General features: G+C 43.2%; 1 protein-coding gene across 1 annotated transcript in view; it reads left to right on the top strand.

Moving 5' to 3' along the window:
- Nucleotides 1-652: 652 nt before the first annotated feature.
- sema6bb (sema domain, transmembrane domain (TM), and cytoplasmic domain, (semaphorin) 6Bb) overlaps nucleotides 653-12,229 on the top strand; it is a gene marked incomplete at its 5' end in the record, with an annotated part of 143,463 nt that continues 131,886 nt past the window's right edge. The window contains one exon of the mRNA XM_053235914.1: nucleotides 653-949. Coding sequence (XP_053091889.1) covers nucleotides 653-949 — 297 coding nt within the window. The remainder of the gene's footprint in view (nucleotides 950-12,229) is intronic.

Here is a 12,229-nt window from a genome sequence, read left to right as displayed (position 1 = left end):
CTGTTAGCACCCACAATTCCTTGCGGACTCGGCATATATGTGCATGCATCTCATTTCAGTGGACTTTCTGAATGAGGTGTTAACATGCAACAAATTTCCGATTAAAACAGACACATTCCAAGGACGGGAATCGGAATTTGGGGAATCGGAATATTGTCTTAATCTGAATCGGGCGATCGGAATCACTCGATACTAGATGATGACTTAATACTAATGCGAATATTGCCAAATTCTGATTAATATCGGAATACTGATGTGCATGTAAACATAGCCACTGTCTTTAATCACAGGTCTACCGTTAGAGGATCTTCATCCTTATAATCTGACACACAGACTGCAAGATGTTTATTAGGATCTCATCATACACTGTGACGTGTGAGTGTAATAATTCTCTACAAAAAACTGGCTTTACAGAGGCATCTGGCAACCGTGTGTGAACGCTCCCAACCTGGCAACCCGGGATTGTTTTAAAGCGGCGCTGCTGCTGCTGCAGGAGTCAGAGACGCGGAGCGCCACATGCTGAGCACCAGCACACAGGGAGCAGTGTGTGTGTGTGTGAGTGAGTGTGTGTGAGTGAGTGTGTGTGTTTCTCTCGGGACAGGTGCTGCTGCTGCTGCGTGTGTGTGTGTGTTTTGTGTTTTGACTTGTGTGTGTGTCAGCCAAGCAAACGGCAAACGGCAAACGGACAAGCCGCGCGCGCGACAGTTGTCTTGATCCAGCATGGCACGGCGGCGGCGCGCGCTATCCGACCCGCACTTGGACAGGTGCGCGAGACAAGAGGAGCTTTGACTTTCCTTCCACGTCTTCTTCTTCTTCGTCTTCTTTTTTTTTTTTTTTTTTCACTTCTCGGTCAGTGAAGGTGTGTGTGTGTTTGCGTGGATTTATTTGGCGTCCGCGAGCTCGAGACGTGAGGAGCGCGCGTGTTTACAGCTTCACTTACGGAGAACCGGTGAGTGCGCGCGTGCTTACTCATCCTCACACACGGCTTTCCGGTGAAGTGCTGAATGAAGGCTGACTGGTAGTTCAGTAGTGTGTTAATGTGTTCATTCAGGACTTCGCTGCTAAGTGACGCAATTCAGCACTAATTAAAATGCTAATTAAATAATGCTCTGATTCAGTACTCTGCTTTACATCACTGTGTTCAGTTACATATCAGTTCAGCACTAATTAAAATGCTAATTAAATAATGCTCTGATTCAGTACTCTGTTTACATCACTGTGTTCAGTTACATCTCAGTTCAGCACTAATTAAAATGCTAATTAAATAATGCTCTAATTCAGTACTCTGGAAGATGTTCATTTAATGCAACATTAATTCAGTACTGTGTTAATTCAGTACTCTGCTTTACATCACTGTGTTCAGTTACATCTCAGTTCAGCACTAATTAAAATGCTAATTAAATAATGCTCTGATTCAGTACTCTGTTTACATCACTGTGTTCAGTTACATCTCAGTTCAGCACTAATTAAAATGCTAATTAAATAATGCTCTAATTCAGTACTCTGGAAGATGTTCATTTAATGCAACATTAATTCAGTACTGTGTTAATTCAGTACTCTGCTTTACATCACTGTGTTCAGTTACATCTCAGTTCAGCACTAATTAAAATGCTAATTAAATAATGCTCTAATTCAGTACTCTGGAAGATGTTAATTTAATGCAACATTAATTCAGTACTGTGTTAATTCAGCACTCTGCTTTACATCACTGTGTTCAGTTACATCTCAGTTCAGCACTAAGTGCTTTCATTCAGTACCAGAGTGTGTGTATTGAGTACGCTGAGAATTCAGCACCCTGACTACTGAATTAACACCGCATCTCAGTGGAAGTGCTTCAGTTCCGCACAGCGCTGGGTGTTAATTTAATGCAGTGCTAATGAAATACTGTGTCAGTACAGGACTGTGTTAATGTAATTCGCAGAGTGACGTCATTAAATACAGTGCTAGAGGTTAAATCAGATACTCAACGTGAGTTCGGTGTTAATTCATCATCGCATGTGGAGATGTAACTGGACACAGTGCCAGGTGTTAATTTAATGCAGTGTTAATTAAATGCTGTGTCAGTTCAGTATGGTGTTAATTCAACACTGTGTTAATGCAATGCAATGTTAATTCAACACTGAGTGCATTATTTCAGTACAGTGTTAATTCAGTTCAGTGTTAATTCAATGCAATGTTAATTCAACACTAAGTACATTATTTCAGTACAGTGTTAATTCAACACTGTTAGTTCAGTTCAGTGTTAATTCAGTACAGTGTTAATTCAACACTGTTTTAATTCAGTTCAGTGTTAATTCAATGCAATGTTAATTCAACACTAAGTACATTATTTCAGTACAGTGTTAATTCAACACTGTTAGTTCAGTTCAGTGTTAATTCAGTACAGTGTTAATTCAACACTGTTTTAATACAGTTCAGTGTTAATTCAGTTCAGTGTTAATTCAACACTGAGTGCATTATTTCAAAGCAATGTTAATTCATCACTCTGTTATTTCAGTACAGTGTTAATTCAACACTGTTAATACAATGCAATGTTAATTCAACACTAAGTGCATTATTTCAGTACAGTGTTAATTCAACACTGTTTTAATACAGTTCAGTGTTAATTCAGTTCAGTGTTAATTCAACACTGTTTTAATACAGTTCAATGTTAATTCAGTACAGTGTTAATTCAACACTGTTAATACAATGCAATGTTAATTCAACACAGTATTAATTCAGTTCAGTGTTAATTCAACAGTGAGTGCATTATTTCAAAGCAATGTTAATTCAACACTGTTAGTTCAGTTCAGTGTTAATTCGACACTGAGGCAGTAACAATAAAGTAATTAGCACTGTGTGTGTTAATTCAGTAATTTGTGTTACTGATCAAAACGTGTTAATTTCATGATGTAAGATTGAACTCAAAACTCTGCTTGTGTTATTCGAACAGTCGTTTGTGTGTGTGTGTGTGTGTGTGTGTAAGGAAGGGGGGTTTTTGTCTTTCCTACTTAAACAGCTGTCAGTTAGTGTTGTGCAGAAAGTGTGTGTGTGTGTGTGTGTGTGTGGTAATGAAATGGTATATGTTTCCATCAGATTTTTATGCTCGGAAATTTATGCTGAATGCAGTCATATGTGGTAGAGCAGAAATAAAGTGTGTGTGTGTATGTGTGTGTGTGTGTGTGTGTGTTTCAGTCCGATCAAGCATGATCCATTTCATACCGAACATATTTCTCTTTCGAAAATAAAAAAAAAGAAAAACAAGCCATCAGGAATGAGTTATGCGGTGTTTTCCCGAACTCTTTGGGTGTATGTGTGTGTGTGTGTGTGTATGCGAGTGTGTGCGCGTGTTACGTCATTTGACGTTTACAGTATTGAGTTTTTGTTAAAGCGCACATTTGTTGCCATGATGTCACGAGTCCGCACACACACACACACACACACACACACACACACTACTGCTGACACGCAACTGAAAAAAAAATCTTACTTTGGCCAATTTAAGGCTCTGTGTTCTTTCAGGCAGTGTGTGTGTGTGTGTGTGTGTGTGTGTGTGTGTGTGTGTGTGTTGGGTTTCGGCCCTGTTTCAAATTCAGATCTTCACTGAAGCGTCCTTTGTCGTTCGTTGAGGTTTGTGGACTGGAAAGAGAGCCAGCAAAGAAAGCAAAGTCTCCCTGGGGTCAGACGGAGAGAAAAGGAGGCGAGGAAAAGAGGAGAAACAGCAGAAAAGGAAGAGAATTGTGACAGACAGACGGAGGAAAGGATAAAGGGTAAAAGAAAGAGGGAGAGAAATGGGATGTGGTTAAGAAAAGTAAGGAGCAGAAAGGAAAGGGTGAAAAACTGAGAGGAGAGAGGGAGAGAAATAAAAAAAATTGGGAGAGAAATGGAAAAGAAAAAACAAGAGGAGAGAAAAACAGCTGGAGAAAGGATGGAAAAAAAGAAAGGAGACAAAAGGGGAAAGTGAAGAAGAGAGGAAAATGAGGAAAATAGAATCAAGGTAGATGAAGGAGAGTAAAAGGAGGACAAGAAGAAGCAGGAGAGAAAAATGGTCTGATAAACAGATAGGAAAAAAGGCTGAGGATGGGTAGAGGGGAAGGGTTGGAGAAAAGAGAGAGATGGGGGAAAGGAAAACGTGATGAAAGGGGAAAGGGAAAAGGAGAGGAAATGGAGGACAGGGGAGAAAAATGATGGAAAGTAAAAAAGAGGAGAAGAAAAAGATGGAGAGAAAAAAATGAGATAAAAGAAGAGGTGCTGCTCATCTGTCAGTCAGACCTCGAGAGTATCTCCCTAAATCTCTCTCTGTCTCTCTCTCTCTCTCTCTCTCTCTCTCTCTCCTCCCTCCTGTCTGTCTCTCCGAGTCTCTCTCTTTTCTCTGTCAGTCTCTCTCTCTTCCTGTCTGTGTGAACCTTTTCTCTCATGCTCTTTCTCTCTCTCTCTTTTTTATACACACACACATTTCTGGCTCATGTTATTAGGTTCCTGTGTTGTGACTCACTTGGCGCGCGCGTGTGTGTGTGTGTGTGTGTGCGCGTGAGAGTTTCCTCCAGCTGTATGATGTTCCCATGATGCCGAGCTCGTCCTCACTGAGATTTTACGATCACTGTGTCTCAGAGACGAGGCTGCGTTACTCAGCCTGAAAAAATAATTCCAGTTGTCCAAGATGGCCGTGATGATGTCAACACATCTGTGTGGCATCAGCGAAGAAATGGGCGTGGTCTGAGGCAGACATTTCCATAAAATGTTTTTGAGTGAGATAGACTTCTGTTTCCTGTCATCTACACTAGCGCTAGTGCAAAAAAACACAGAAGCGAACCTTAGACACTGAACACGTCTCGGCCAATCGTGAACATTCTCTACACTGTTACCCTCACAGAGAAATCCCAATTCTATGAATATGCAAATTCACCCCATACAAGCCCCGCCCCTTCCACCTGGTAATCCGTGTCCTGTATTTGCATACTGAATCACGATTGGCTCTTGTTATTAGGTAATAACACTTGCCTGTGACATTTTCAACACGAGCTCAGATTTTTTAATGAGATTTAAATATTTTATAAAGTTCAGGACATTAAAGTGTGTGTGTGTGTGTGTTTAAAGGCACTGGGTTTGCCGTTATTTTTTCCCAGTCAATGATGACCATCAGTGATCCTCACTGAGCTGCCTGCTTGAGTGTGTGTGTGTGTGTGTGTGTGTGTGTGTGTGTGTGTGTGCGCGCTTGTGTGTGTGTGCGCGCGTGAGACTTCCTTGACACACACAGAGCTCGGGTAACCTCCCGCTGTTCGTACTGGCAACTTCGACCTCTACGTAATTACTAGGGCACCGTAGAGTGAGTGAGTGTGTGTGTATGTGTGTGTGTGTGTCTTATCTTTCCTGAATGCGCCCCTGTCTCAGCAGCAACACTCGGTCCAATTGGTGGAGCCTCTGTGTCCAGGGAACAGGTGCTGCAATTACAGGGGGCACACACACACACACACACACACACACAGGGTCGACTCCGGGGGTTTTGCGTCACCTGGCCTATAGAGATCAGCACACACTCCTCCTCCTGTTTCATTCGGTCTTTACAGCTCTGTCTCTGTCCTTCTCTCATCCCACCGTCCCTCTTCCGGATTGATAACACGCTCATTACTCTGCACTCGTCTTTCAGCTTCCGTGTCATGCCGTCTCTGGGGACCACGGGGGAAAGGAACAAGAGAGGGAGAGAGAGGGAGGGAGGAAGGGACAGAGGAGTGAGGAACAGTGGAAGAAAGAAGCTGTCTCACTCCACTTTCTCTCTCTCTCTCTCTCTCTCTCTCTCTCTCTCTCTCGGTTGTCGTGCTGAGACACTCGGCCCCACTGTGAGCGTGAATGGGACAAATTGAGCGTAACCGTGTCACCACTTAGCATGAGTAGGGCGCCTAGAGAGGGGGTGAAGAGGGGAGCAGAGCCCTCGCTGTCGCTGTGTGTGTGTGTGTGTGTGTGTGTGTATGTGAGCGTAAATGACTTTCACGGAAACTCAACACTGCTGCTCAACCTCGACCTGTATGTAATTATGAGGTGCGAAGGTGTAAGTTTGGGCAAGGCAAGAGACATGTGTGAGACGGAGAGAGAGAGAGAGAGAGAGAGAGAGAGAGAGGACGAGATACATGTCAGAGAGAGAGAGAGAGAGAGAAAGAGAGAAGGTGAGAGACATGTGTGAGACAGAGAGAGAGAGAGAGGACAAGATACATGTCAGAGAGAAAGAGAGAAAGTGAGAGACATGTGAGACAGGGAGATAGAGAGAGAGAGAGAGAGAAGGTGAGAGAGACAGAGTGAGAGACATGAGACAGGGAGATAGAGGGTGAGAGACGTGTGTGAGAGAGAGAGAGAGAGAGAGAGAGAGGGCAAGAGACATGTGAGAGAGAGAGGGTGAGAGACGTGTGTGTGTGTGTGTGTGAGAGAGAGAGTGAGAGACGTGTGAGACAGGGACAGAGAGGGGGCGAGAGACATGTATGACAGAGAGAGAGGGTGAGAGATGTGTGACAGAGAGAAAGAGACAGAGAGGGTGAGAGACATGTGAGAGAGAGAGGGTGAGAGATGTGTGACAGAGAGAGAGAGACAGAGAGGGTGAGAGACATGTGTGAGAGAGAGAGAGAGAGAGAGAGAGAGAAATGTGCGACAGAGAGAGAGGGAGACGGGCAAGAGAGAGAGAGAAAGAGAGGGAGAGAGAGGGTGAGAGACATGTGAGAGAGAGAGGGTGAGAGACGTGTGACAGAGAGAGAGAGACAGAGAGGGTGAGAGACATGTGTGTGAGAGAGAGAGAGAGAGAGCGAGAGAAATGTGCGACAGAGAGAGAGGGAGACGGGCAAGAGAGAGAGAGAAAGAGAGAGAGAGAGAGAGAGAGGTGTTGCATATAGACAGAGAGCGTGTATACTCAGTGAAGGATGTGTGGGGTTTCCATGGGAACAATTATCAGGTTAACAAGTGACCCAGTGACCCATACTAACCACATTTCCCATCATGCACTGGGCCTCTCAGGGTTAAGGGCGTCCCTGACCTTTCCCATTCCACCCTACGTACAGCAGGATGGAGGGATGGCAGTTTCCTGTCAGTCTGGCTTTCTTTATTCGCTGTCTGTCTTTCTTTTTCGCTCACTACCTTTCTTATAATGTTATTTTTTCCATTTCATTCCATATTTTTCTTTCTTTCTTTCTTTGTTGTCTGTCTTTATTTCTTTTATTTTTCTTTCATTTTTTTTTTGTTACATTCATTTTTTCATTCACTCTTTTATGCTTTTGTTGTTTTTGCTGTTTGTTGCACATCTTTCTTTCGTTCTTTCTTTTTTCGTTCGCTGTTTTCTCTCCTCTTTTGCGTTTGTATAGACTCCCTGTCTCTTCTCCAGAGAGACAAGAAAAGACGCAAGAGAGAAAAAACTGAATAAATATATGATAGAAAAAAGAAAAAAGCGAGGTAGGATAAAGAAAGAAAGCGAGAAAGCTAAGAATGAAGATGAAAGGAAGAGGCGAGAGGGTGAGAGCGAGGCGTTACGATTAAATGGGGAATAATGAAGAGTAGAAAAACAGAGTGAGAGAGAGATGAAAGCGTGTAGAGAAGTGGCTGTTAACGCGGTGCAGGCTGATGGACTCCGTATCACTGACACGTTTTTATCGTCCTAATGTTCTGCCCTCACTCTTTCACACTCATTACCAGTTCCTGTCCATTCACTTTCTTTCTTTCTTTCTTTCTTTCTTTCTTTCTTTTTTTCTAGGCTGTCTGTTTGTATCTTTCTTTCTTTCTTTCTTTCTTTCTAGGCTGTCTGTTTGTATATTTCTTTCTTTCTTTCTTTCTTTCTTTCTAGGCTGTCTGTTTGTATATTTCTTTCTTTCTTTCTTTCTGTTTGTATATTTCTTTCTTTCTTTCTTTCTTTCTTTCTTTCTAGGCTATCTGTTTGTATATTTCTTTCTTTCTTTCTTTCTGCCCATCTAGACTTTCTTTCTTTCTTTCTAGGCTGTCTGTTTCTTTCTTTCTTTCATCTGTCTGTCTTTCTTTCTGTTTTTCTGTCTCTGCACGTCTGTCTGCATGTCTTTCTTTCTTTTTTTCTTTCTTTCTTTCTAGGCTGTCTGTTTGTATCTTTCTTTCTTTCTTTCTTTCTTTCTTTCTTTCTTTCTAGGCTGTCTGTTTGTATATTTCTTTCTTTATTTCTTTCTTTCTTTCTAGGCTGTCTGTATATTTCTTTCTTTCTTTCTTTCTGTTTGTATATTTCTTTCTTTCTTTCTTTCTTTCTAGGCTGTCTGTATATTTCTTTCTTTCTTTCTTTCTGTTTGTATATTTCTTTCTTTCTTTCTTTCTTTCTTTCTTTCTAGGCTGTCTGTTTGTATATTTCTTTCTTTCTTTCTTTCTGCCCATCTAGACTTTCTTTCTTTCTTTCTAGGCTGTCTGTTTCTTTCTTTCTTTCATCTGTCTGTCTTTCTTTCTGTTTGTCTGTCTCTGCACGTCTGTCTGCATGTCTTTCTTTCTTTCTTTCTTTCTTTCTTTCTTTCTTTCTTTCTAGGCTGTCTGTTTGTATCTTTCTTTCTTTCTTTCTTTCTTTCTTTCTAGGCTGTCTGTTTGTATATTTCTTTCTTTCTTTCTTTCTGTTTGTATATTTCTTTCTTTCTTTCTTTCTTTCTTTCTAGGCTGTCTGTTTGTATATTTCTTTCTTTCTTTCTGCCCATCTAGACTTTCTTTCTTTCTTTCTAGGCTGTCTGTTTCTTTCTTTCTTTCATCTGTCTGTCTTTCTTTCTGTTTTTCTGTCTCTGCACGTCTGTCTGCATGTCTTTCTTTCTTTCTTTTTCCATTTCGTCTGTCCATTTGTTCGTCCGTCTGTGCTTCTTTCTGTTTGTGTATCTTTCTTTCTTTCTTTCTTCTGTGCTGCCTGTTTGTATATTTCTTTCTTTCTTTTCCAGTTCCTCTGTCCATTTGTCCATCTGTCCTTCTTTCTGTTTGTCTGCCTCTTTCTTTCTCTCTCTCTGTCTCTCTGCCCTTCTCAGTCGTCTTCTTGGTGCGGGTGCAGTGTAATCCCGCGAGGTCCACACTCAGGGTCATCTAAAGTGCAGATGTTATGAAAATGCTCCACTGCTGCCGCTGAGTGTGATGTTTTGAAAGTCGTGTTCATTATTGAGGAATTCAGGCGTGTTCAGAATTCCAGGAAAAGCAGGAAACTGATTTGTCCGTGGGATTTCCTCCGTTTCATTCCTTCAGGGAGCACCCACTCTCTCTCTGATCACTATTCCACCTGCAGGTAATCTCCACAGAGCCAGCTGCCGGTTACATCAGTGTCCGTTACAGTCGCTGTGGAATTAACGGGGCTGAGGTTGATGGGTTGCACATGTGAAGAGGAAAGCAGGAAATCTCACCTTGTCATGACAATGTGATTAGATTTGGCTTCGTAAAATGGCTGACTCAATCAGAAATGTCATGTGCTACCTATCCAGATGATATACGTAGCTGGAACTTGAAACTGAGAAAGGGGAAAGTATCATGGAGGCATTCAGCTCGACTTAAAAGAATAATCACTGCTGTATTAATAATACACACACACACACACACACACACATATATATATATATATATATATATATATATATATATATATATATATATATATATATATATATATATATATATGTAATTATATTATAATTATATAATAATCAATTCAGGTTATTTCAGTAATGTGTGTACAATGTAATTACTAATGAGTACTAATGAGTACTACAAGTGAGTCTGATTGGTGGGATGAGGGTAGAAGTGAGTCTGATCGGTGGGATGGTGGGGTAGAAGTGAGTCTGATTGGTGTAATGGTGGGGTAGAAGTGAGTGATTGGTGGGATGGGGGGGTAGAAGTGAGTCTGATTGGTGGGATGATGGGGTAGAAGTGAGTCTGATTGATGGGATGGTGGGGTAGAAGTGAGTGATTGGTGGGATGGTGGGGTAGAAGGTGTCTGATTGATGGGATGGTGGGGTATAAGTGAGTCTGATTGGTGGGATGGTGGGGTAGAAGGTGTCTGATTGGTGGGATGGTGGTGTAGAAGTGAGTCTGATTGGTGGGATGGTGGGGTAGAAGTGAGTGATTGGTGGGATGGTGGTGTAGAAGTGAGTCTGATTGGTGGGATGGTGGGTTAGAAGTGAGTCTGATTGGTGGGATGGTGGTGTAGAAGTGAGTCTGATTGGTGGGATGGTGGGGTAGAAGTGAGTCTGATTGGTGGGATGGTGGTGTAGAAGTGAGTCTGATTGGTTTGATGGTGGGGTATAAGTGAGTCTGATTGGTGGGATGGTGGGGTATAAGTGAGTCTGATTGGTATGATGGTGGGGTATAAGTGAGTCTGATTGGTGGGATGGTGGGGTATAAGTGAGTCTGATTGGTGGGATGGTGGGGTATAAGTGAGTCTGATTGGTGGGATGGTGGGGTAGAAGTGAGTCTGATTGGTGGGATGGTGGGGTATAAGTGAGTCTGATTGGTGGGATGGTGGGGTATAAGTGAGTCTGATTGGTGGGATGGTGGGGTAGAAGTGAGTCTGATTGGTATGATGGTGGGGTATAAGTGAGTCTGATTGGTGGGATGGTGGAGTAGAAGTGAGTCTGATTGGTGGGATGGGGGGGAAGAAGTGAGTCTGATTGGTGGGATGGTGGGGTATAAGTGAGTCTGATTGGTGGGATGGTGGGGTAGAAGTGAGTCTGATTGGTGGGATGGTGGGGTATAAGTGAGTCTGATTGGTGGGATGGTGGGGTAGAAGTGAGTCTGATTGGTATGATGGTGGGGTATAAGTGAGTCTGATTGGTGGGATGGTGGAGTAGAAGTGAGTCTGATTGGTGGGATGGGGGGGAAGAAGTGAGTCTGATTGGTGGGATGGTGGGGTATAAGTGAGTCTGATTGGTGGGATGGTGGGGTAGAAGTGAGTCTGATTGGTGGGATGGTGGTGTAGAAGTGAGTCTGATTGGTTTGATGGTGGGGTATAAGTGAGTCTGATTGGTGGGATGGTGGGGTATAAGTGAGTCTGATTGGTGGGATGGTGGGGTAGAAGTGAGTCTGATTGGTATGATGGTGGGGTATAAGTGAGTCTGATTGGTGGGATGGTGGGGTATAAGTGAGTCTGATTGGTGGGATGGTGGGGTATAAGTGAGTCTGATTGGTGGGATGGTGGGGTAGAAGTGAGTCTGATTGGTGGGATGGTGGTGTAGAAGTGAGTCTGATTGGTTTGATGGTGGGGTATAAGTGAGTCTGATTGGTGGGATGGTGGGGTATAAGTGAGTCTGATTGGTGGGATGGTGGGGTATAAGTGAGTCTGATTGGTGGGATGGTGGGGTATAAGTGAGTCTGATTGGTGGGATGGTGGGGTATAAGTGAGTCTGATTGGTGGGATGGTGGGGTATAAGTGAGTCTGATTGGTGGGATGGTGGGGTAGAAGTGAGTCTGATTGGTATGATGGTGGGGTATAAGTGAGTCTGATTGGTGGGATGGTGGAGTAGAAGTGAGTCTGATTGGTGGGATGGGGGGGAAGAAGTGAGTCTGATTGGTGGGATGGGGAGTAGAAGTGAGTCTGATTGGTGGGATGGTGGTGTAGAAGTGAGTGATTGGTGGGATGGTGGTGTAGAAGTGAGTCTGATTGGTGGGATGGTGGTGTAGAAGTGAGTCTGATTGGTGGGATGGTGGGGTAGAAGTGAGTCTGATTGGTATGATGGTGGGGTATAAGTGAGTCTGATTGGTGGGATGGTGGTGTAGAAGTGAGTCTGATTGGTGGGATGGTGGGGTATAAGTGAGTCTGATTGGTGGGATGGTGGGGTAGAAGTGAGTGATTGGTGGGATGGTGGGGTAGAAGTGAGTCTGATTGGTATGATGGTGGTGTATAAGTGAGTCTGATTGGTGGGATGGTGGGGTATAAGTGAGTCTGATTGGTGGGATGGTGGTGTAGAAGTGAGTCTGATTGGTGGGATGGTGGGGTAGAAGTGAGTCTGATTGGTGGGATGGTGGGGTATAAGTGATTCTGATTGGTGGGATGGTGGGGTAGAAGTGAGTCTGATTGGTGGGATGGTGGGGTATAAGTGAGTCTGATTGGTGGGATGGTGGTGTAGAAGTGAGTCTGATTGGTTTGATGGTGGGGTATAAGTGAGTCTGATTGGTGGGATGGTGGGGTATAAGTGAGTCTGATTGGTATGATGGTGGTGTAGAAGTGAGTTGAAAAAGACTGTAGATAAAAAACGTTTAGCATTGTCTATATGGATAGCAAGCCAGAAGATGCTACAGAATAGAGATG

This window comes from Pangasianodon hypophthalmus, chromosome 8 (assembly GCF_027358585.1).
Source record: "Pangasianodon hypophthalmus isolate fPanHyp1 chromosome 8, fPanHyp1.pri, whole genome shotgun sequence".
NCBI classification, from domain to species: domain Eukaryota; kingdom Metazoa; phylum Chordata; class Actinopteri; order Siluriformes; family Pangasiidae; genus Pangasianodon; species Pangasianodon hypophthalmus.
This window is presented reverse-complemented; position numbering and strand designations above follow the sequence as displayed.